The 26,076-nt window shown below is 42.8% G+C and overlaps 1 protein-coding gene across 4 annotated transcripts; it reads left to right on the forward strand.

Annotated features, from left to right (window-relative positions):
• Positions 1-510: 510 nt before the first annotated feature.
• Positions 511-25,662, forward strand: ksr1a (kinase suppressor of ras 1a). 4 transcript variants are annotated; one of them, XM_041051276.1, is made up of 21 exons: positions 511-841; positions 960-1,029; positions 10,465-10,605; positions 15,014-15,161; positions 15,282-15,771; positions 16,995-17,176; positions 17,502-17,571; positions 17,693-17,776; positions 18,025-18,086; positions 18,187-18,296; positions 18,821-18,989; positions 19,326-19,367; positions 19,722-19,770; positions 19,887-19,950; positions 20,460-20,753; positions 20,841-21,037; positions 21,142-21,238; positions 21,364-21,497; positions 21,894-22,025; positions 22,153-22,288; positions 22,499-25,662. In XM_041051276.1, exons 3-21 carry the CDS (start codon positions 10,474-10,476, stop codon positions 22,634-22,636), a joined length of 2,730 nt encoding a protein of 909 aa, XP_040907210.1. In that variant the 5' UTR covers positions 511-841; positions 960-1,029; positions 10,465-10,473; the 3' UTR covers positions 22,637-25,662. The 4 variants fall into 4 exon arrangements, with proteins under 4 accessions (XP_040907210.1, XP_040907207.1, XP_040907208.1 ...); XM_041051273.1 differs by having other exon boundaries at positions 511-1,029; XM_041051274.1 differs by having other exon boundaries at positions 511-1,029; positions 15,285-15,771.
• The last annotated feature ends 414 nt before the right edge of the window (positions 25,663-26,076 follow it).

Below are 26,076 nucleotides of genomic sequence, written 5' to 3' on the forward strand. Positions count from 1 at the left end.
CATTATTTTATAAGTGTCCCATTAAGCCACGACAGCGTGAAAATGAGTCAGCATGCACAATACCCCGCAGGACCTTGAAATCGAAGCAGCTAAATGGAACTGAGTCCGCCATAATCAATTGTATTACATATACCTGTGTTTTTCCTTGTGTTGGCTCATACTGAGGAGCTAACTGGAACAGCTACATGGAATGCAGCCATTATTGATGCGTTTAATTGCACCTGTGCTTTTTCAGTTATTGCTTCAAAGATGGTGGAATGCTTTTCCTGTGAAAATATATATATATTATTATTATTTATTTTAAATAAAAATAATAATAAGCTAAAATGTTCATTGTTCAAAGCAAGTTCCTTTATGTTCCTGTAGCTGTGTGTATGAGCACGCGCATAAGCGGGTGGGGGGAGGCTGACTAGATGTAGCGTGGAGTGTAGTCTTTGTGACCCATGTGACTTCATTTCCCAGACTGCGCCGCGCCCCAATGATGTTCCCAACAGCTGACAGACGGTGAAAGCCTCTGCCAGAGCTGTCGGTGGAGTATCCACTCGTCGGTAGCCTGAACGGACTGAAAACACAAGTCGAGCATAACCGGAGTGGACCGCTTCGCTACCCGGGCTGCCGTCGAGCAGCTTGTTTTGTATAGCAAGAAGAAGAAGAAATAACATTTAGTTTTCATCCTGACTTTTCCAGATTGGGAGCTGGGGGACATTTGGTGTCAGCTAACTTCCACAATAGGTCGCTGCGTCGCTGGACGGCTGCATATGTTTTATTTGAGCTTAACAGTTTGACTCCAGCCCTTCCAGCCGTGCCCAATGCTGAGGAATGGATAGTGTGTCTGTTAAAGGTGGGAAGATGGTCGAGAGTGATGATCAGCCGGAGAGGGGTACTGGCGGTGGCGCAGCGATGGCCGCACTACATCAATGCGAACTCATCCAGAATATGATTGATATCTCCATCTCCAGTTTACAGGGGCTACGGACCAAATGCGCCGCGTCCAACGACCTCACGCAGCAAGAAATACGCACTTTAGAGGTAACGAGCTTTTTACATATGTCAAAGAGACCCCGTCCTGCTGTAGAAAGCAGTCTAGGCAAATTGCGGAGTCATGAAGCCCTAACGCTACGTCCGCCTCATATATAGGCTGAATATTGGCTGCAAGCGAGGCGCCCTATCACTGAGTATCAGTGAGCCGAGCACATTTTGTCGCTCACAATATACTCCAGGCTCGATGCATTGAGGCTGCAAAATATATGTATTCAAGTTGTGCCCAGTGCGGTGGGGCTTCATTGTTTCGCTAGCGTATCCCTAAATGGCCGAGATATCAGTGGTGCCTGATCCAGTTATTTGTGTGACCTCTTTCTGTAGGTGGAAATATTTGTCAGGAGCCTCTCGGATAGTTCACAGCACCGTGCTGTGCAGCTGAATGCAGCCTGGCCTAATGGCACACATTCAATAACCAGATACTGCTATTATATTTTTATGTGACCGTGCTCTGCTCTCTGCACAGGATCTGGTGTGTGAACCGTAGGCCTGCCAAAGACAAATATAAAAACGAAAATGTACAGCGTGTTCCATGTGTTTGAATGTTTCCACAGCAGTGAGCAGGCAGGCAGGCAGGCAGGCAGGCAAGCAAGCGGGGCTGATACATGCGCTGCTTTCCTGCATCTGGATGCAGATTCAGCTCAGTCGTGTTGGGATGACTTGACATTGCCATGCGCAAGAGCCATGGCTTTGTAGGGCCTCAGCATATCATACTATAGTAGGCAGTACAATAGAGAAGTCATGCATGGTAGCATGCAGGCAGCAGCAAAGGATGCACACAGTCTTTTCTGTTTCAGGCCTTTCTGCCATCACCTTGCACGTTTATAAAATATTTCTTCAAAACATTGAGATGCAGATTGGAAATGTTCTTCAGCATGAAACTCAAATTGTACCTTTTATGTGAAGTGTTTTCCTATTAATAAAAAAAAAATCATAATTCCTATGATTCACACTATGTGAATGCTGTAGTAATGTTGATATAGTCCTTTTCACTAGCGTTTGTTTAGCTCAGGCCTGCATGTTTCCACCCATGGGATGTTTACAGTCACACACTGTTTTTGTGATATTCTCAGCTGCAAGATGACTGAAGGAATCCAGTCATGGAAAGTACAGCTTCATGTTGTTAGTAACAATGCAATGAGGGGACAACAGGCCTTGCTTCTACTGAGGAGGGTTGGTGTGTGTGGTAGTGGGGGGTGGGGGGGCATAAAAAGGCTGGTACAGTACATTTTGGCGAGACATGAAGTTGTGAAAAGCAGCAGAATATTACAAGTTTAATGCCTACAAATGTGAACTTGTAGCAGGTAGATTATTGTGTCTTTGGAACCGGCTCCAGACATACTGACATTGTAGAGACAATGGTAAATGGGTTTTCTGGCTCATGGTTTATTTAAGCGTTATACCTTGGATAAAAGGAATATTCACTCCTGATTGGCTAGAGGCTATCAATTATCCATGTCTGTTTTATTTCTGTATAACCGAACACCCCACGAACAATTGTGCCGTCGCCCCTAAAAACTAATGTTCCAGAAAGCTCAGAGCATTTGGTTTCAGCCACACAGCAAGCCTGGCTGAACTGGTTTTTAAGTGACCTTCAAAATGGTCAAGAATGGTGGCTGATGAAGAGGGTTAGAAGATCAAAGCAATGTTATTTAGCTGCAAAGTTACAGTGTGTCTGTAATCTTGTTATTTGTTGACTGTTAGCCTCAGCAGGACAAGTAGCAAGGCAATATGCATTTGTATTTGTGGTGGCAGAAAAAGTCTGCAGAGAAAAAAAGATATACCTCAGAACAGGGTAGAGATGACAAAGCAGTCCTGTGTTTTTTGGTGCAGCTTTTCATCCAGTCGGATAGTATGAATGTCTACAAAATAATTCGGTAGCTCCCTCGCTGGCTGGCAGGCATCAGGTGTAAGTTGGCAAGCTCCTGTGTGGGAACACATTTTCACAGGCTCAAGAAAAGACGCCCTGGCATTATATGAAAAATTCAAAGTATTAACTGAAATAGAAACCAGACCAGATCAGTTCGCATGTTAGTAGTTGTCCATTTGAGTCCCCCCTAACCCCCGACTCCCCCAGCCCACTGCTTTTGTACGTTGACAATGAAGCTCGTTTGCTGAACTTAGCATTTCGTCCCGTCTTTGTTTTCTAAAGCAAAATCATAGGATCTCCAAATACCTCCCTTAAAAAGCTAAGGCATGTCTGGGTCGAACATAGTCTGCTTGAATAGTTTGTACAAATAAATGCAAAGCGAAATTCACGGCATTCCCTCCTCTACATGCTTTAACTCGTCTTCATTTGTTGTCATGCAAACCTCGTCACTGTGTGGAACAGGACGTGATTTGGCAGAGTACTTCCTGAGGTGTGCTGTCTTGTAGATGCATTTTGCAACTGGCATTGTTCTACGTGACAATGGACAGGCCGTGCTGGTCACACACGTTTCTTGAAGGCTGCGAAAAACTGCCCTGACGTCTCCTTCCTGTGGTTGTGAGGCCGTTGTTTGGGGGGGTTGTATCCCTGAAAGTCAGAAGTGCTAACATTGGGCCTGGTTACCTCAAGTTAGCTTTCGCCAGTTTGTGGTTTAGCAAGGTGCAGTATCATTCCCTTTTGTACCTTAAGCACCTAAACAACTGTAACTTTTGCTTTGAACTCACACAAATCTGCTTACCATTTCTGTAGTGGGAAACTGCATTGTATAATGATGACATCCTCTGTCAGTGCCCACTGGCTTTTAGTTGTTGCATTGAGGTACAGTAGACATTTAATAGTTTACAGCACAGATAAATGTAGTGTCTTGGGGCTATTTATTTGTATTTTATTTGAGCTTAGTCTAACTGTACTTTTTCCGTAATGGCTAAACTATTTCTAAGCAATTTCTAACGTCACAGCTCAAGTGAAAACTTTTAGAAACATGTCTTGAACTGATATTTTGATGCTGGTCTCATTTTGTGTCAGCAGAATTGTTGATTAATTTGCAGAGGTTTGGCATAGATTCTTATTTGAGCTGTGTGAGCCTTTGTCATTGTCAGTTGCTTTTTTTTTTTCTTGAGACGTGTTGAAAATATCAGTTTGTTATTCTTGTGGTATCTCTTACTCAGTTGAGTGAGTGTATAGGTTGTGCTGCACAGTATCTTACCTTTACCATAGTTACAGGTGTCCCTTTTAATTCTATTTATCCATTAACTTAAATTTTAGTTTTTGACTGTGGCACCATTCTTTGTCATTTTCTTCATTTTCTACATCTTGTATGCCACATTTGCTGGGTGAGTGCAGAATGTGTGAGCACTTCCTCTTGCTTTTCATTCATTTGGAAATACTTAATGATCAAACCAAGTAGATTCTTGCTTTGAAAATAATTTCCTGTCATTTGAGGCAGTCGCGACTATTTAAACAGAGATTTAACAAAAAAAAAGCAATGGAGAGGATTGTCTTGAAATTAGGATTGTCAAGAAATTTATGCAGCTTGTAAGGTCTAAGTTGCCGTTTATCAACATATGCATTTTTCTCCCTTTTAAAAACTTGTGTGACATTTTAAACTGAATTTTTAGAAATGTGTTCAAAGGCTGTCAGCTTCATACTTAGAGTTATTTAGCTGTCCTTTACCTGTGAGCACCCTGAAAAGAGAATTTCTTCTGTGGAGAACAGTAAACATTTATTAACAATGGGATTTTAGATCAGCTGATGATTACTGATCTTCATAACTTTCAAACACAATCTTTCAAGCAGGGCATAGGCAGGGCATAGATCAACAATCTTACTTCCTATGTCTTTACTGGCACGCTGTTTTGAAACTTCATCTTGCCATAAGTGTGCGCTTTCACTTCTTGTTTTCGCCCTCTTTTATACTTTGCATGCCTCATATATTTTAAAGTCAGCAGACTGGGGAGATTGGAGAGTTAGATCATAGATTTTAGCTGACCCTACAGATCCTGGTACCATTTATAATTCCAAATTTCAGCCAATATGCCAGGTGTTCTGTTTCAGACAAGGACAAGACATCCCTAAAACCTGTCTCCACTGTGTCTGAACCTTGACTGCTGATGTGAGGAGCGTGAAAATAGCCCTAAAAGTCTTGCCATGGTCGTGAAATTCTAGCAGACACACCAGCTTGCAACTCCCATATCAGCGTCCAGGAGATCCCGTGTAAATCACTCAGACATGACAGATGTCATTACTACAAAAGCTTTAAGCCACTTTAAATTCATGTAACAAATCTGAGCGAACCGTATGAGGTCAAAGCAGTTGTCACACTCGTGGTGCAAATGGGTATCACTCCCATATTGCACTGGAGGGCAATCAAGAGAGGCTTGAACTCACTTTATACTTTCATTGAGAGAGCTTTATTATTCCACTTGAACTGTGTGTTTTTTCAGCCTTGCCAGTGAGAGGATAATGATACTGGCCTCTCAAATGGAGTGCTAACTGGTACTTCACTTTTCACATGTTAATCCCACTCAGCCTGGTCTCTGCTGCCTCTCATGCTGCCTCTGTGTTACTTTTACTGTAGCTCTTTATGTATTCTTGACTTTTGCTTTAGTGCCTTAGTAGCTTGTCTCTTTTAAAACCAGATCCTGATCAGTTTGATGATAATCCAGACACTTAATAACATCAACTTAAAAACACCCAGGAAACTACAAGTGTTTTTTCTTCTGTGTTTTCCACAGCCATAAACAAGTGTCCAGTGTTGCTAAATATTTATTCATAGCTGTAAGTGTTTACATTAAAGCAATTCACCCTCTCCTCTTTTTAATCATTGCTCCCTGTAATGATCAGCAAACAGCAAAGCGTCACTCTGTTTTGTCTCCTCACGGTGTTGGAGAGAGTTTGCTGTGTGCTCGTGGTGCGAGCTGTTGTGGCTGCATCTATATTTAGACATCTTTCTTCCTACGCGTTTTCAGGGTTGGTTGTTAAATAAGAAAATCAAATGACGCGCAAGGAGCCTGTGCAAGAGGGGAGAGCAGGGAGGAAAGGGGAGGGGAGAATCAAAGCCAATCCGCTGGGCCGCTTCTTATGACATGACAACCGCTGCGTGTTCGTGTGTGTGTGTGTGTGTGGGAGTGTGTGTGTGTGTTTGTGTTTGTCAGGGGGCCCAGGAGTAGACAATGGAGAATGTCGCACACATTAGGGTATAAAGGAAACACAACTCTAATGACTGTAGCAACGCTGACCCTGTCTCTGTTTCCTTATTTTATTATTATTTTTTTCTATCACTGGTGGTGTAGTCTGTAAGAATGGACTGCACGATGTGGAAATCAGGATGGTTGAACAGTGTAGGCAGGCCTTGATCTATTCTTAAACTGACTCAGGATGAGTTGCATTACATCCTGTAATTTTGAGGTCTGCTGCACTTATTTTGTGGAAAATGGGGTGGGGGGGGGTGGGGGGGGTGTGGGGGGGGGCAGAGTTGCTTGCCCTTACTCCAAATCACATGGCAGTTAGTTAGTGTGTCTGTTTGAAATGGTTACAATTATACTAAGCTGTAGCTATATATGAAAACTTATTATACTTGAATTATAATGAAGTATTTCCTTTTTTTGGCATAAACAAGATACCCTTAATTTTAAACTTTCATTATACTCTTTTTGCATCTTCCCATGATATAAAAAAAAAAAAACGTGTATATTATCAGCAGTCACATTAAAAACCAGTATCTGTTTTGAGATATTTGAAAAAGGCTCCTCTGACCACATGTTGTTCTCTCAGATAAGTCACAGTGTAAGCTTAAACAAGGCCAGTGGTTCGTCTGTCTATGTGTAGGCTGTCAAGGCTTGAATAAGCACTAACCTTGCACAACCACACACTCCCCAACCTCCCCCCAGCCAAGTGTAGGGGTCATCTCACACTGATGGAGGAGGGGCAGCAGGCCATTGTCTGGGACTGTCAAACATGTGTATCCACCCTACCACACTAAAAAGTCCATGTGACCTGACCTCTGCATAACAAGGCCTGCCTGGTCCCATTGTGTTTTCTTTTTTTTTGTTGTTGTTGTTGTCTTTTGACATTGTCATCATTTTTTATGTGTAGATTAATTTGTGCACACGCCATAAAACATCAGCCTGCTGACCATGGTTTGCTTGCACAATCCTTTATAAAAATGCCTCCTTGGAAAGCAGTTTTAAAAATTTGCGTTTAATTTGCATTATCTCTCAGCTTCGGTTGCTGCTGCCACATTCCACGATGGCTGTGACACTGACTGTGGCTGCCTTGTGTAAAGACAGAGGAGCCTACATGCTACAAACAAAAACACGATTCCTGCTTTTGCTTCACTTTGAATTTTCAATCTATACATTTTGTTTGATTCCAAAAAAAAAAAAAAACTAGTTGTCAGTGTGACTGGATTGAGGAGTGTTCATGTTCAGTGAGTCTGCTCTGACAACAAGAAATGTGCATTTTTACTGAACTGACCTTCCTGAGCAAATATCACTTTCTGGGATCGAGCGTTGTTTCCCAGTTCTCAGACTGGCCATACTATCCTTGGCAGGTGCACCAAAGTGGCTGTGTCAGCAAGAGCCTTGAGAAAAGAATTGGAGCAGTGGGATCTGCTCCCCGAGTCTGCTGTGTCAGGCAGGCCGCTGCTGGGACTCCTCTGCTCTCTCTGGTGGCTGACACACCGGCTGTCACTCATCTCCATGCAGCATTAGGCCGTTGCCATGGTGTTGTTTAGCTCCGCTGACAGGTGGGCTCTGACGCCATTTCTCCTCCCCCTCCTCCCACCTCCAGGCCACACGTCAAACACTGCTTTCTCCCCTCTGCACCAAAAATAATATGCAACGGGGGCCTGCCATTATCTCTTGGTTTGTTGATGTGCCTGACTGTGCTCCCAGCACAAATACGCACATTACTGAAATCAGATAGGGATTTGGGGACTTGTGTGCTTGTGTAATCCTGTCCACCTTACTTATTTAGGATGATAATAGGTTAACATAAACGCTGTGTGTGTGTGTGTCTGTGTGTGTGTGTGTGTCTGTGTGTCTGTGTGTGTGAGGATAAAAATCTTGGCCATGTTTCGAAGCTACTATAGTTATTGTCCTGTGGAGACACATGATGACATTTGTATGTTGAGATGTGTTGTGTCTGAGCTCTGTGCTTCACATGTATGGGAAAATCCCACTGAAATGTTGCTGACGACTCAGAAGAGGGGTTGCTAGGTAACCTGACGTCACAGGACTGCACTAGTGTATAGGGAGGTAAAAGCAGGAGGCTAGCTCATTAGCCACATCGAGTACAGGGGCTTTGGCTGTTGGCCTTGCTAGTCCAGATCTCACTAAGTCACAGTAATTTTCAGACAGGTGAGTGGAAGCACAGTGAATGATCTGTGAAGCTGTGTAATCTTGATTTGTAGGGGACGGGCTATCTCACCCTTCCACCCATAGAAGGAGCTGCTGTTATGGTCTTACCTCAAAAGTCAAATACATGCAACTAAAAGGATGTTAAACCAGTACACCAGATAAACACACCAGTTAAATGCCTGACACTGAGAAAAGGTTGTTGAGGCACTGACATGTAAAGTCTGAAAAGTATTTCTGTATGTGTGTATGTTTATTTTGTGTTTATCATTATCTACTAGACCAAACATATAGCAGCTTTTACAATCGCTTGTAAGTTTTGAACACTTTTTATTAGTTTACAATCACTATTACGCTCTGTTTTATTATTTTATAATGCTCTCAATGCATCGGGTAATTGCAGAGCAGAATAGCAGCTGTCAGAGCAGACACAGAGAGCATTTACCTCCTTTCCATCCTCTTTCTCTCTCTTTCATCGCTCTGGCCTACACAGGAGATGCTTTTGTTAGCTGCCACGAAGCAGCCTTTTTACATCCCAAGGCCGCACTTACTGAGACTAGCGGGGCTGTATGACTTTCTGTGCGGCTGGAGAGTGGATGTGTCACGGAGAAAGTTGAATGAGCAGAGAAAGACATGCGCTCCTCATTGTTGCGCAGGCACTCGAGAGGTATGCGGCAGGTCGAGAGCTAGCTGGTGTTGCACAGCTCATCTGAAGGTGCTGCCTGCTGTAATGGACTCTTACAGATAGACCGTGAGATAAGGAGACACACTATACGGCTGTGCTGAGCTGTACAACGTGGACCGCTGCAAACCAATACCGTGGTGTTCATTGTAATACTTACTCACAGGACCACTGCACTTGACAGTGACTTGGAAACCGTTGGGGCAAAGTCTCACACATCTATACGTCGTTTGTGGAGACTTTGAGTGTTTTGAGACGAAAAAGTAAAAGAATCTGGTGTAATCATGTACGTAGGTAGGGCAAAGTCTAGCTTTCAAGCAGGGTTTGGGATGTTCTAATGACGTTAAATAATGTGTCCCACGTCATGGGACACTACAGCAAAGGTCTCATCGGGGCTTTCGTCATTAATGGGCTGATTAGCAAATGCAAGCTTTGAGAATAGGACCGGAGAGAGAGGGGGTTACTGTGCGTCAGAAAGCTACCACCCTCAGCAGGCACGCTTCTCTTGTTCTTCTCTCATCTCTTTTCCATTCTCTCCCCCCTGCTTCATCAGCAGAGCCACCAGAGTGTGGAAATGCTGGGGATGCTCTCTGGAGAGGGGAAGGAGGAGGAGGAGACGGCAGGAGTGGAAGGAAGGAAGCTTTGTCCTTAACTGTTTTTGCCCTCCGCCGGGCACATGTCCACAATTTGAATCCGAAACACATTTTATGTCATGCATCATTAAGTTGTTTGTACTTAAGTTTAAAAAAAAAAAGGTACAAAGGTAGAATTCTGTGCCATGTCTTCTTAGAGTGATGGTGACGACAGTACAGTACCTAACTGGAAAATTAATTAAAAAAAGTTACATGGCACTCGTCCTCCATCACTGAGAACCTTGATGTCACTAAGCCGCATCCTTGTTCCTTGTGCCAGCAACGCAGATGCTCTCATTAGATGACCAGCTCATTGTTCCTCTGTATAATAATAGCTGTTCATATCTAATTAACTGGTTTGTGCACTGGGGGCACTGGGAAATTGGGTTAAACAAACACTGGACTCATTACTGCAGGTACATTGAGTTCAGAGTGGAAAAAAAACAGTCACTTGCATCAGGTTCGCCTTTATTGTGTTGAAAAGGCATCGGTTGATGGGAAATATATTGTAGTTTGAATCAAATGAGGTGATGATAATGCTTTATTGGATGTTTTTCTTTAAAGCAATAGCCACCAGACACTTATTTAGAAAATCTTAAATCATACATGCTATAGCAGTTACAATAAAATATATGCTGTATATTTCTTTGTGTCATCTCACTAAAGGCCCTTTGCAAAAAGCAGTTCCACTGCCAGCACAACAGAGCTCTGACAGATATCCTCCTCAGCGAAGGCCTGCTCCTTAGCTGTAGCTCGTCGCACAAGCTGTGAGTCTCCCCTCTAACCTGCCCCTCCCATCCACGCTGTGTTCTCTATTGCTCCCTGCAGGTGAAGCTGATGAAATACATCTGTAAACAGCTGCAGTGCAAGCAGAAAGTGCCAGAGACAGAGAGGCCAGAGGCCCTGGACAGCTACCCACACCTACGAGATTGGCTACGCACCATCAACCTGCGACCGGAGCTCATCGAGGTAGGTCGCGTTGGTTCGTGCAAACGCAAGCGTCTCTTGCTCTCTGCGGCCTGGGCGGCTACGTTTGTGTCACATTTATCTGTATTCAGTGTGTGTACTCAGTCCCCGCTCGCATGTCCATGAGGAATACTTTACCAGTGACCATCAAAAATGCCTTTCTAAAAAAGAAGCTCAGTCATTTTTATGATCATGGTATTTAAACTGCAGACAGCCGCAGCAAATCTGAACTGGAACTGATTAATTCTGAAAAAAAGCCTTTTTCCAAAGTTGCATTCTCATGGAAATATACAGAACGTTTTTCATGAGACTAATATGTCAAGTAAAGTGACTGCTTACTATCACTTAGACAAGATATTCTTGTCCTCCTTTAAACAAACCTCTCTTGGTTGCCTAAACAATCTAGCTCCCAGCCTACTGCCATTTATATCTTTTATGCCATGTTAGTGAGACTGGAGAGTGGCTTTTATACAAGTGAGTGAGGAATTCCTCCATACAAAATGTTTGTTGAAGTCTGAAGTATCTGTAAGAAAAGTTTTTATCAGTTAATTTTTTTCTTTACTGGAGTGGAACATTTCTACATAATTGTGTGTGTATCACATACAATTATCCAAGAATTAAACCTGAAATATCTCAGGAATGTTTAATTGTTGGTTTTCATTTTTCACCCGCTCTTAACTTCAGCTTTGAAATTCATTGCTCAGTCGACAGTAATCTATTCTGCAGATGAGAACAAACTCTCTGAATTGATCTCTTAAACTGTTTAAATGAAAATCTTTATCAGAGCTACCGACTGTATCTCTTGCACTTCAAATTTTTCCAGTCATTGGGAACATATGATTTTCCCTGAATCTGTATCTTGAACTGATGGATTTGTCTAAACATGAACGCTGAGGATCATTGCTTAGTTATTCTGGTTGTAAATGTGAAATATTTATGTGTTAGGATTCATGATTGATACCTCACAGTGCTGCAGATGTAATATGGAGAAGTATACAGCTGCACTGCTATATTAACCATGTGTCTGTGGTTGTATCGGCCGCGTTGGAGATGAACCTGATTAGCCTGATTACCTGATAAGATAGGTCTGCCTCAGTTTCGTGTTAGTCTATGAAAATGATGTGATGTGTGACACCAAAAGTATCATGGTGGTCGGTTTGCCCAGTTGTGGCGCTGTAGGATATAACATTCACACTGAGAGCCTGAGTTCAGCGATATGTTTAATATGGGTGAGTCAACACCCTGGACGGACAAGCGTCCTGCTGAGCGATATCTAATCTTCAGCTTTCCCTGGACTCTCTGTGGAGCAGCAAGGGTCATAACAGAGAGGTTTCCCAAAGGAAAGTTCCATTATCGATACAGGCATTTTGGATTATAAATGTTTGCTTCTAAAAAAAAAAAAAAAAAAAAGAAAAGAGGTCACTTTCGATCATGAGGAATCTGCTCCCATTGCTGCGTGCAGTACTTTTATTGCTGTGGTTTTTATTTGTCTTGTTCTAACTCACAAGACAGATTGTTCGTGTTCCATTCTTAAACTTTTAAGTGCATTGCACTAAATATGCTTGTGCTCTCTGCACAAGAAGCCACAGTGTTAGCAGATGAGGTGCTGTTTTCTGGCCCAACGCTTTCCCTGACACCTGCAACCAGCACCCTGCAACTAGCTGCCTGTACACTCCTGAGAAAAAAAAAAAAAAATCACATCCATTCATTTCCTTATTTCACATTTTTGGTGTAACCGTCATTCCACCACATGATTTGTTTGTCATATTTTGTAATTTTCTCTCCTTCCACTGGCTCCCCTTCCTGTGCTGCTGTAAACTGTTGAAATCCCTCTCAGCTACTGCATGTTTGTGTTGATCTCGTCTTGTTTGTCTTTGTGTTGAGAGCTAACTCTGATCTGCTTATTTTAAATGTTCCCACACTTGTTATTCTTTAATATGTCTAAATCTTGTGCATGCTTTTTATTTTGTTTCGCAGAATTGCTCCATATCTGATTACTTCTGTCTTGTGTTTAGTCATATCTTTCATGCTCAGCGCTCTGTTTGCTTTGCAGTTTAAACCTCACCGCCTTCCCTTCAAAGAATTTAGCCGCGCGCTAGAAAGGAGGAGGAGTTTTTCGATAGCGTAGTAAAGGCTTTCGTTTGTATATCTTGTATACCAGTGGGGCTTTCCCAAAAGATGTAGAGCCGTCATGGCATGTTGATGACCCATTTAGATCAAACATGATTAGATTTAGATTTCTACAAAGCATGACTTCACTCCATAGTATGAGGGCTAGATTATGTAATGGATGGTCCAAAAACCTTACAATGGGTGTTTTTGTTGTTGTTATTTTTTTTCTAACACTAGAATTCCACCTCTCTGCTCATACGCCGCAACTGACAGTGAGGTATTGCATAATGTTATGCAAGCATGCAGATGCCATGTTGGCAAGCTGCTTAAATGAGCATGTGTGTCCTTCTGTGAACTAATTAAATTTGTCTGTGGCTCTGATAAGTAGCCTTATCTCGATTAACGCGGGTGGTTGGTTGCTAGTAAAAGTTGCCAAAGCATTTTGAGCCGGGCCAGTGTGAGTCTGGAAACTTTCCGAAATTGTAAAACGTCACCAAAAATTGAATTTAACTTTTTTCCCCCCCGAGTACACTTCTCAGTTTAACTTCTCAGTTTGTATATTGACACTTAGAAGTGTTTTTACAGTTTCAGTGCTTAGTTAAACTACAGTGTGTGTATCAGTAAGGGGCCCATATTAACTAAAACCCACTTGACGTAATATGTAGATTCAGCAACAATGTGATATTAATCGCTGTGTACACATCCATAAAAAAATCTGTCCAGTAATACTGTATCAAGGAGACCCCAGTATAGCAATCATGTACGCAAGCTGTGTCGTTCATGGTGCTAAAATTGTAATGTTCTTATGGGTGAGGAGGTGGGAGAGGAGCACAGGGCCCACAGCCACTTTTGAATACTACTCACCCTCATAATTGTGTGTGTGTGTGTGTGTGTGCACTTCCTTTTGCTTACAGTGTACACATGAGTGTGGGAGCTTGCCCTAGTTTTCTGATCAGTGTTTGCCCTCTCAGAGCAAGGGTTTAACCTGACTGATAAGCGATTGCGTACTTCCCATGTTAAAAAAAAAAAAAAGCAACATCCTAAAATCGCAGTACAATCACTTGACAAGCCCCCGTTTCCTTCTGTGATCCATGAATTGTTGTTTGTGCTGTCTTTTTGTCCGTTCTCCCAGAAAATGAACATGAAATAAACAGTATGTACCTTGGGTTTTTAGGTCTCCATCCATACGGCCTCTGTCTTTAACCCCCTGCTGCTCCTCAGCTATTCTAAAAAGGCTCATAAAATGCTGATAGGAAGAGGACATGAGAGGAAACAGAGAAAGGCCTGAATACTTTACTATGAGAGCCGGTAGTAAATGGAACTAGGTTAACAATTGTGAGAATATTAGCCTCAATAAAGGTCTTTGTTTGACAGCCTGTTACGGCTATCTAACTAAATAATAATCATGTAATGTGATGTCAAAGTTACGATTTTGATATCGAGAGGATCACAGTCACTCTCTCCAGTGTTTTTTTTAATTATTATAAATAATAATATGAAGAAACTCATCTAGCACCCTGTTGCTCTCTCTCAGTAATACCTGTTTCTTCATTATGAAATAAACAAACCTTTGTGCTCTTATTACCTTAATTTATTGTCAGTGCTGGCTAGTCTCCCTTACCAATGGAATATTCTACTTGCACAATATCATGATCTGTATATCCACTTACTTTACATGTTTGTTTACTTCCTGTTAGCTTTTGTCAAATTTTCTTTCACCTCTACACAGTGATCATTTTATTGAAGGCTTCACTTTAATTTCATCCATCGCTCAGATGTGTTTGTTTTGAATCTAAACGCACTTAGCTGACTCTCAGACAGTAGAATAGTGTAAGACGTAGTATCTGAAATACCACAAACAATCAGGATTACCGCTCATTTCTGGGAACAGTGCATTTAGTACCATAACATGCTGAGTGTCAGCCTACCACAGGCCATGATGCCGAGGCCACTGAAGTGTTAGAGGACTTACAGATTTTTTTCTTTTTATTTTGATATTATATAAACAAGTTCAAGTGAAGTCTCTGTGTTTTCTCCTCCGACACAAATGTCAGTTCTGTTATGCCCACACTCGTGGTGGTAAGTTTTCGATACAAGACAGGGGGGTTGGGTTTAATATACATCTTGTTTCTGAATATTTAGCAAATAGTCACGATCAGCCCTATGACTATTTATACATTATAACTGATTTTTCCATTCCTGCTGTTTGTTTTTGCTATATCATGTATATTTATTGTGTTTTTGCACGTCCTTGAACCGTTACTCACCATCTCTTTTTCTTTGTATTGCTCCTCTGCAGGCGGTGGAAGCAAAGTTGTCCCTGGATGCCTTACTGCAGATGACAGGTGCTCAGGTGAGGGATACAATGCGAAGACTAGGGTCCAGCTCAGAAGAATGTGCCAGGCTCAGTGCTGCCCTCTCCTGTCTGAAGAGTGCTACTGAATCAGGTATGTGTGTTTGTGTCCATGAGAGCCTCCCTGATCCAGTGCATCACATTGTATTGTCCATGTGTTTTTTACTAGTCTTTTTTTTTTTTTTTTTTTTTGTCTGTGTTGACTCCTGTCCAGGAGGTGAACTGAGGGAAGACGGCAGTCCGTGGCTGTCTGAGCCGACCAGGAGGGACAGCGGCTCACTACTGACTGCAGACCAGCTCACCAGCCTGGGGACTTCAATCCGCCCTCACAGTCCCTCACCTCTTGCCCGCCCATCCACCATCCAGTCCACCCCATCCACACCCTCCGCCACCTTCCCTCATCCCCGCTCAGGCTCGATGTCAGCGGCACCCACGCCCGAGGCACTGGCATCGCATATCCACAGTGAAAGCCCCCTCACAGATCCATTCCCCATGTCTTTAGCTCGCACAGCTCGGCTTCACGGACACGCTTCCACCCCACCCATAACTCCACCCTCGAAGAGGCGTCACCGACTGAAGCCGCCCTGCACGCCTCCACCTCCTTCCCGCAAAGTGCTGCATCTGCTTCCCAACATCACCCTGACGCGCAGCAAAAGCCACGAGTCTCAGCTGGGCAACCGCATTGAAGACCCTCCCACCAACAAGTAGGTGCTCAGACCAAACCGTTACAAAATTCACTTCGCCCGCTGCTTTTCACAAGTAGGTCCAATGTTCATTTTATTCTGGCTATGATAGACAGAGATGAATATTCAGCATTGTAAAATTAAACATTTAACTTGTACAATTACCACACAATAGGGAAATGAAGGCAGCAAGTAGAGGGTGCTGTGTCCCACTCAAATATGCACGATCATGGTAGTATCACAGTAAATGGGTTATTGTGGCGTTCTCTTTTTTCCCCATCACCCTAATAACAGTTTCTGGTGCAGTTTCCCTGAAAGCATCTGTCCAGTGGTTGGTTCTCGCCTCAGTCTTACACGGTGTCAGTACAAGACCAGAGCTTCGCTTAGATCCACATTCGCGCTCTCTCTCTCCCTCTTCCTCTTTCACATCCTTTCACATGCTGCCTGTTGCTCCTTTGCTCTCACTGTATGAGTGGAGCTAATCCGTACATAGATTCCCAGAGATTATGAGTCATGTCAAAACAGGAAGTATTTCCTAGGACTAATGCTCAGGGGTGGGAAGACAAACACAATCTCTCTCCCTCTCCCCCTCAGTTTTCTCTCTCTCTCTCTCGCTTTTGTGATTTAATGCACACACACACACACACACACACACACACACACACACACACACACACACACACACACACACACACACACACACACAACAAGCCACATGTTTATCCATCATATCCTGTCTGTTTATGGAAAGCTTTACTGGAGAAAAAAAAAAACAGATAAAGGCAGAAGTAAATACGCCTGACATAGATTCTGGACTTCTAATGCACACCCAGACAATCCTGCTAGTTTATCCAGGTCACAGGTCTGATAGCTGATTGAACAGAGCTGAGGATAAACTTAGACAAATGGTTTGTTCCTCCTACTGTGATTACTCACGTGCGTATGTGCATGTGTTTGTGTGCGTATAAACCGAAGAACTGGCACTCCTTGGTGCTTGTGAGCTCAATCTGGGAGTTAAGGATGTCACCCTGGCTATCCCATGCCAATGCTATTTAGGCACCCCAACGTGCCTCTCTCTATCCCTTACATAATCTGCATCATACACTATAGGGTGTGAGCAATGCTGTGGAGGTGCTGTGGTATCCAGTCTCGTTTTCGCGACTTCACAGGAACCTACAGATACTCCGTTTCTATTTTTTCTTTCTTTTTTTTTTACTACTTTACTTTGCTTTCCCTCTCTTCAGATGTGTTAGAAAGAATAAGTTATTCCTAAATATGCAAGTCAACGGGAATGGATGTGAGGACTTGCCGTCTCGCTACCCTGCCATGTCTGCGCGTACCCCTGGAGTCACCCCAGCCGCCACCACAGCACCTTACACCCTGCCTGGCACGCCCACCCTACTGGAAGAGCACAGCACCATCAAGAGTGAGTCGTTCACGTGTATACATTTTTATTTTGCTGATCTGCATGTTTGACATGTCAGAAATAGTCAAAAATTACTTTTCTTTATTTCATACACAGTCATGTATTTGAGTGTGTGTTCATGCTCCACAATCATTTGTGTGTGGAAATCACATCCCAAATGTGGTTTGACCCTGTCTGAGTGACAAAATCTTTTAATGCTCCGTATTATATGTGATTAGCTTCAGGTGTCACTTCATTGGATACCAGTGTTTCTCAGCATAAGCCAAACCTCCTCTTAATATGTCTCCCCTTCTTTCCTTCCTTCCATCTCTTTCTCCTTGGATAGATAACGTAGCAGTGCATCGCAGCTCCCCACAAGCAGTGAGGAGGGACATAGGCCTAGCGGTCACACACAGGTAGATCTTTCTTTTACACAAAATATGTTCTTCAGCTTATTTCATAGTAAATAAAACAAGCTAAATAACTCTGCCATATTGGAATACTGCAGGTCTAACAGAAGTTCTTGTCTTTGCCTAGGTTTTCGACCAAGTCCTGGCTGTCCCAGACATGTCAGGTGTGCCAGAAGAACATGATGTTTGGGGTTAAGTGCAAACACTGTCGGTGAGTCGAGCACTTTCTGTTTCAAGGGCACTTAAATCTACTTGAAATTATTTTTTTACTGTTTGAGACTTTGTAATAGTAGCATGAGGAAGCTCTGTCAGGGTCTGATTTGGTGCCTTTGGGGCACGTGTGAGTTCACATTTGGGGAGCCTGAAACCTTGAGTAGATCTTGATCCGGACTTGATGAGTGTTGGTGCCATGTGCTGATCACCACTGGGTTTCTCATGTGCTGCTTACTTTCTGTGCAGGTTAAAGTGCCACAACAAATGCACAAAGGAAGCTCCATCCTGCAGAATCTCCTTTCTACCAAGTACGTTTTGTTTAATCCTCAGTCTGCACTTGATGGACATGCAGTATATTTTCCACTCATCCATGTACAAAAATCCTAACATTACCCATTTCTGTTCCAGTTGCCAAAATTCGGAGGACTGAGTCTGTTCCGTCTGATATAAACAACCCTGTGGACCGGCCGCCGGAAGCACCGCAGTTTGGCACACTACCTAAGGCCATTACCAAAAAGGTGAATAAAAGGCTTAGGAGTTCTGCATTACAGTACGTAAGCATCGCTGTAGTCATTTTAAACAGTGCTGACTCATGGACAAATGAATTGATATGACACTTTTTATATTAACAATGCAAACTTCACTAAAGTGCCGGACTTAAGCCTTTTCACCAGCACTCTATAAAAATTAAGACCATATTTGCCATAATCCCCGATGGTTCCTGTCACACATATGACCTCTGTTTCTGCCTGATCTCATTCTACGTGTGTTTGTTTTTGGAGAGGAAAAGCTTTTCAGCACTTCCACCATCTGCCCTTACAAAACATTGCTAAGATTAGTGACGCTCTTCCCATTTTATGCCATCAAGCAATCTGTCTTTCTGCCGTGGTGCAACCGGCCATATTTCCCTTGAAACTATACATGATTTCTGCAGTTTGAATTCAAATTAAGTGCAGAAGCTGTAGAAGACGTCTAAAATAAAATATGACCATCGTCTGTCAGGCCTGATGAGTGTTTTGTGTATCCACCCTTGATCCACCAGGACCATCCTCCAGTGCTGAACCAGCTGGACTCCAGCAGTAATCCGTCCTCCACCACTTCATCCACACCTTCCTCCCCGGCACCCTTCCAGCAGAGCAACCCCCCCAGCGCCACTCCACCGCCCAACCCCTCGCCCAAAGGTCATCGGGACAGTCGCTTCAACTTCCCAGGTAAGCTCGGACACAGGAGGACACAAATACAGATGCACATAGTGCACATACTGAAATGCGCATGCTAGCATTAGACTCTTGATTTCTCCTCATTATACAGATTTTCGTTCGTAAATAACTGTTCCAGCTTAATAGTATGTAATACTACGGGCCTCACACACACTTCTCTCCTCTTCTCTCTCCGTATGTCATTAACACTGAAGAACAACTGTGCTTTTATTTTTTTTAATTTTTTTTTTTTTTTTACAAGATCTGTTAATTCAAAGTCTTTCTAACCAAGAGTGTCTCTATCTGTGTCATGCTTGATGGTCTTTCCCCTTCTCTTTTTTGCAAAAGCTGCCTGTTACTTTCAGCATAGACAGCAGTTTATCTTCCCTGGTGAGTTGACGGTCCCAAAATGTCACGCTGCATTGCCAGTGTCCCATCATGCCACTCTCCAAACCTCCAATACCCTGCAGCTGTCTCTGTCCTCTGCATGTTTGCTTTCAGGGTTGTAGCAGTGACTGTGGCTGTCTTTGACTGTGTGTCAGCCCTAGGATTGCATGTTGACACTTAGCAGCCTTTTGACACCATCTGCTGGTGGTAGTGGGAAATTGCATGAACAGTCATGTCCTGTATGTGGTGGACCATGAGGGTTTATTAAAGGGGGGAAAAAAAAACGGCAAAAATAGAAAATAGAAAGCAGTTTTTCTCTGTACATTCCTTCCAAAACCATCTCATTTTTCTCCGCAGATGTCTCCAGTCCTGCTAATTTGCACTCTGATGTCCTACAAGACACTGTGTAAGATATTTATATTAACAAAAAAAAATCAAGCTATTTTAAATTCAGTGGTGAAACAGTAGTTTGATTATTTAGCTCTTCGTGGATTTTGCTCATATCAATTCTTCGTATCACAGCAGTGAGATAGAGCAGTCAGCGGACGACATACACGCTGAGCTGGTGGAAGACGAAGACGAAGAGGTAATGTTGCAACATGCGTGTGTAGTAAACTACACTTTGCTTTGTTTCGCTTTTGCTGTCAGTATAATGAGTTTGTTAGGAGTCACATTTCTGAGATGTATCTTGCATCACATTCTGAAGAACTGAAGGACTCAGATGTCATTACTGAGAAATAACCAGTGTTAACTACCTTGGAAAGAAGAGGGCTGTTATCACTGGATGCAAAACGATAACCTTAGACAAAGCTTTGAATATCAGTTGTCAAAGCAGGGCAGCATGGGTCACACTCATTACTCAGTCACTCACCAACCAGGCCGACCTGTTTGGGTGTGATCACACTGAGGTTGCAGTGTTATTAATTTAACCAGGAGAGTCTTGTTGACATAAGAATTTGACAAAAGACAGCAATGCAAAGTTGAAGACATCCTCCATTAACAGTAAATATATTCCCAGGGTTTTGAAGATACTGTATACTGTATACTGTACTGATGATTAAGCCATATGAGTACTAAATCCCCACACTCTTGCAGGAAGGGGAGGAGGAAATTGAGGTTGAAGATGAAGACCCAGAGGGAGAGGAGGAGAATGAGGAAGATGAGGAGGAGAATGAGGATGAAGGAGAGGATGAGGATGACGGGGAGGAGATCCGGATGAACGTGGGCTCAGACGGGGAGTTGGACGGCGATGAGCTGGATGACCTTCCCAGCTCTCGGGGGAACCAGTGGAAGGGCCCCATCTCCCGAAAGGCGAGTCAGACCAGTGTCTACCTTCAGGAGTGGGACATCCCCTTTGAACAGCTGGACCTCGGAGAACTCATAGGAAAGGTGAGGAATCTGAGATGGATAATAATAGTTACATTTATGACACTCTGAAAAGGCTCTTTTGGTGAAAGCGTTCTTTCTTTCGTGCAGGGGCGCTGGGGAAAAGTGCATAAAGGTCGGTGGCATGGCGAAGTAGCTATCCGACTTCTTGAGATCGATGGAAACAATCAGGACCATCTGAAGCTCTTTAAAAAGGAGGTGATGAACTACAGACAGACCAGGCATGAGAATGTGGTCCTCTTCATGGGGGCCTGCATGGCTCCACCCCACCTAGCCATCATCACCAGGTGAGATCAGAAATATCAAACACACCTCTAAAATGACTTTAACCCAAATATATGTGTCTTTTTTAAAAATCTCATATCTAATGTTTTCTTCTCTGTCCACACAGTTTCTGTAAAGGGAGGACACTGTATTCAGTTGTTAGAGACACTAAAAACACTTTGGATATTAATAAGACGAGACAAATCGCTCAGGAGATTGTAAAGGTAAATGTTTCCTTTTTTTATCTTTTCAAACCTCTTATTGATTCATTAGATTTTTATGAGATTTCATCCTCTTCATTAACCTCTGAGCCTGTATGACAACTGTCACCGTTTGTCCTCTGATACAGGGAATGGGCTACCTGCACGCTAAAGGCATTGTTCACAAAGACTTGAAGTCAAAGAACGTTTTTCATGACACCAATAAAGTCGTCATCACAGACTTTGGACTGTTTGGGATCTCTGGAGTTGTTCAGGAGGGGAGGTGAGAAACAAAGTGCTGTTCACACCACACTACTATTACCTGGCAGGGGGGGTTGGGGCGGTGTGGGGGACGGGGGGTTGTAATAATTGCTGAGGTCCACAGCGACTTCACTGCTTCAGGCGTCTCTCTTGACGGAAATGTCCTTTTTGTAAAATCTGAATCATTTCCAGCACACTCTTGCTTTTGAAGTGCATTTTGAACAGTTTGCTAATTCTGCACTTCCTTTGCGTGGGGCTTCATGAATAGCTGTTTTGTTACACAGTGGTTTGAGATGGACTGTGTCTAGCTAATGCTTTTTCCACTCTCGTTAATGCGTCTTTCCTCTCAGATTTTCCATTCCGTTTGATTTTTTTGTTACTGAAAAATGTGTGCCTTTTTATTGTTTTTTTTCTCCAGGCGTGAGAATAAGCTAAAACTTCCACATGGCTGGATTTGTTATCTCGCACCAGAGATTGTGCGCAAGATGAGCCCAGGTAACAATGAGGACCGCCTTCCTTTCTCCACCGCAGCAGATGTGTATGCCTTTGGGTAAGCTCTGCACGCTCACAAACACTTACCGTAGTAAGTAGCTCTGGAGACCTAAAAGAGCTTATTTTACTAGGAGACTTAATCATTTGACAGAATAATCATTCTTTTTGCTTCCCCCCTATTTAAGCACCATTTGGTATGAGCTTCAAGCTAGGGATTGGCCAATCACCAACCAGCCTGTGGAAGCTACCATCTGGCAGGTGGGAAGCGGAGAGGGCATAAAGAAGGTCTTGGCCGAGATCAGCCTGGGCAAGGAGGTCACTGTGAGTAGAATGAAAAGTGTGTCAGTCATTCAGGAAAGTGCATGTTTGTTCTGCGTGAGTGGCAAATAATCAACCATGGTCTGCTGATGCAGAGATATCAAAATGTTGTGAAACTTTTTAGATCGATCCTCATTCATAGTGCACAGTCCAGTGAGTGCATGGCTTAGTGCTCTGTCAGGTGCATTAACCCTAAGTGGTTTGTCGCCTCAGGAGATCCTCTCCGCCTGCTGGGCGTACGACCTGAGAGAGAGGCCGACCTTCACCCAGCTGGCCGACATGCTGGAGAAGCTGCCCAAACTCAACCGCAGGCTGTCCCACCCGGGACACTTCTGGAAGTCTGCAGAGTAGGTATCCAGAAGGGAAGGACGATGTGAAGACACTGGACATGTGAAAACAAACACACACACACACACACAAAAGTTTCCTTAATCCTTATTGTGTATTTTCTGATTCCTTGTGGTACAATGGCTTGTAAGTGATGATCCTATTAAGTCAGTGACTCCAAACTGAAGCAGAATTTTTTAAGCTTTAGGGGTTACATAGTCTTATTTATTCATGAGCTTCATTCAGGGATTCATTTGTTTGATATATTTTCTATATAAAACAAGATAAATAGGTTTGAAGTATTTCATCATTTCTGCTCACCGTCACATAAACCAAATGCTCTCTGTCACTGCACCATGGTGTAGTGTAGATCCTCTCAGCTACTGTTCTCAAATGAAATGTGAACTTTGTGGTCTCTATACGTAGATGTGAATCGTAAAGTTAAATTTATTCTTCATCACACAACACTGTTGAAATGACCCATTGGAGACAGAAAAAAGGGCTGAACTGTCACCATCTCATATATTTAGAGTTTTGTTATGTCATGAGCAACATGATATGATGGTTTGTTGTCATAGCGATTTATCAGTTCCTTAAACAGGGCTGTCAGGGAGAGCAAAACGTGTCATGGCAGATATACACAACTGTAAAACTGCACTTCATCTCTGTCCTCACACATGTGTGAAACCGTAGCAGTCTGTTGGTTAACTGTGTGATCACAGTTAAATCATTTTCTTGTGCTCACTGTCATCAGAGCATAAATATGGGCCTTTTTGTGCCACATCATCTTAAGTTGAGAGCGGCTGTTCAAAGTGTGAAACAACCACCCTTGTTTTTACCTTGTTTGTTGTTATCTTCATTGGTTTTGCAGTAATCCTGTCCATTGCTGCATCAGAACGGGTTTCATCCTCTTTTTACCCAGTGTTTTCACTTTCTGCAGCCACACACTCATCACTTTTATTTACACGGCTTCAGTACAGCTTTGCTTTCCCACTTGTTTTCTGCTTCTTGTTTAAAAACCACTAGTCGAGGGCTTCACTATTGATCCTAAATGGTTAAATGCCGGTTTTGTTTAGCCGGATGATGAGGGACATATGTTTTCTTTAAAAGAAAACAATACAAACGTCTTAAGGAGCTCTCCTTGTAAATAAAATGGTGAAATTAATCTTTGCTGTCGATTAAACTTGCAAAGCCTAATCTACACATAGGTAATATCTTGCTGCTTTTCAAATGATGCTTTCTTCACTGTAAGCCTGTTCCACTTTCACTAACCGTCTAACGTTTGTGTTTTCCTTTGCTCTTTCCTCTCTTTTCTTATTCTCTTTTCTAATCTAGGTTGTAGCAGTTACTCTGAAACATAAGCAATGCAAAACAAAGCCTGGGTCTGCCTTGCATGCTCCTGAATCCTTAACTCTTACAGGATTGATCAAAGCATTGCCTCTGCCTGAAACAGACACTGCTTCCACTAATCCACAGTCTGATCTTCCATGTCTAACCGTTGCGTTTTCTTGTTGGGAAGAGAGGATCGGTGGACTGAGGTGCGGCGAGGGGTGGGGGACAACCACCATCGTCCTCCACGCTTTCCCTCCTTTTCGTCTAATATCTCTTTGCCTTCCTTTTTTTGGGTTTTGTTCTGTAATGTTGTTCGGGGACTCTGAGGCTTGTGAATAACTGGCTTGTGGTGTCCATGCTGAGACTGACTGGTGTGCTGTGGTCTGTGCCTGCTGATGGCTGCCCTGTCCTTGGCCAGCTCACCTTCTTTGTGCTGCTGTGATGTGGTTGTTCTCGCCTGGGCCCTGACCACACGGCTCTCTCTCTCTCTCTCTCTCTCTGAAACACACATGCACACAAACAAACACACTGCTGGACATAAAACGAACCCTACTACCAAATGGACCGCTTCGTTTATCTCTGTATTCCCTGAGGGTTTGACACAGGTTTGACATGCTGCTTGACTGATGTTCTCGAACCAACTGCCTCTCTGCTCCTCTCCCTCATTTTTTTTTTAATGGTTGTGTATGATGGCATGTGCTGAGACGTTCACCTGCCCATGTCTAGACACAATTTGCACTTTGTCAACAGGAGAAAAAAAAAAATCATGATCTCTTTTTCTGTTGTTGTTCAGTTTGGTTTTTGAATAGTCATATTTGCAGTGTTTCCTTTTATTCTCTCAGAGGGTCTCAGAGGCTCAGACGGTGTGATATGCTCACTTGTCGTTTTTGGAGTATAACCTGTTAAATTCACTGTTCATTGGATGCGTTTGAAAACGGGGCACTGTATGCGAAACGACGGTCGAATAGAAACGTAACAGGTGAATTATTCCCTTCATCATTCACAATCCACACGGGAATAGAATAATGCTGGCTATTTATGATTAAAGACTTTTTAATAATAGCGTCCATCCATTGAAGTGTAAAGTGCACTTTATACGAATATGAGTTCCTTAGAAAGATCCTTCTTTCAAGAAGTTGAGTGGTTTCATTCTCTGCGCAAAAAAAGAAAAAAAGAAAAGAAAAATCAGGAACCTGGCGCAAAAGTGTCCTATATCTTCCTAATACATTACCTCTTGTGCGCGCTTGTGCATACTGTTTGTGATTGCTGGCTTCAGTTGGTGTGCTTGTATTTATGTGTTATGTGTGGGTGCACGTGCGACTGAGTGAGCGTACTGTGTTGGAATACGTAGGGTTGGTCTTCGTGAAAGATTGCGGTAAATGTTGTGTTGCAAATCCAATGGTATGTAATGTACATACATTATTTAATGTATAGCAAATTAACATGATTCTTCTAATATTTGTATAAACATTTTATATGTAAAACTACATCACAACATTTTTGAATAGGTACTGCTATGGCTATTACAGATGTGTATATATATTTATATTTTTTTCATGTATAAAATACTGTATAAAAGCTGTACAATTTTTAGAATGGGCCAATACATGTTTTTTTATGTTACTGTAAAAATTCATATTTTTGTATTGCATGTGACTACCATTCTGTACACGCAGTTTCTGTTTTCATCCATGGAAGACAATAAAATGAGGCTTGTCATGTAACAGCACACTCAATTGACATCTCTAAGGTGAATATAAAAAGACCTGTGGGCTTGCACTGAAACAGAAAAACTGAAAAAAAGAAAGTTTATTCTTTCTAAGGCTGATAATGAACCCTCAAGCTCATTGGAGTAGAAGGTTATGTAAAAGCTTTTGGCTGCATAATGATTAAAATCCCTCTTTACCTCTAGGTGGCATGAAAGACCCAACAGAGAGAGTCCTAATATTCTGAACCAAAACTGAGCGGCAATGCTGTTTTACAGTTGTGCAGATTTTACATTGAGTTTAGTCAAATCTGTTGCAAACAGCAACTGTGTCTGTGGACCCAAAAGCAGAACGCAGACTCAGGAAAGCAGCAGGGGTTCTGGGGGTTTTATTGCTAATGGAATGATGACACACTTGGCAAGGTGA

The sequence above is a fragment of the Toxotes jaculatrix genome, chromosome 12 (assembly GCF_017976425.1).
Source record: "Toxotes jaculatrix isolate fToxJac2 chromosome 12, fToxJac2.pri, whole genome shotgun sequence".
Lineage (NCBI taxonomy): Eukaryota > Metazoa > Chordata > Actinopteri > Toxotidae > Toxotes > Toxotes jaculatrix.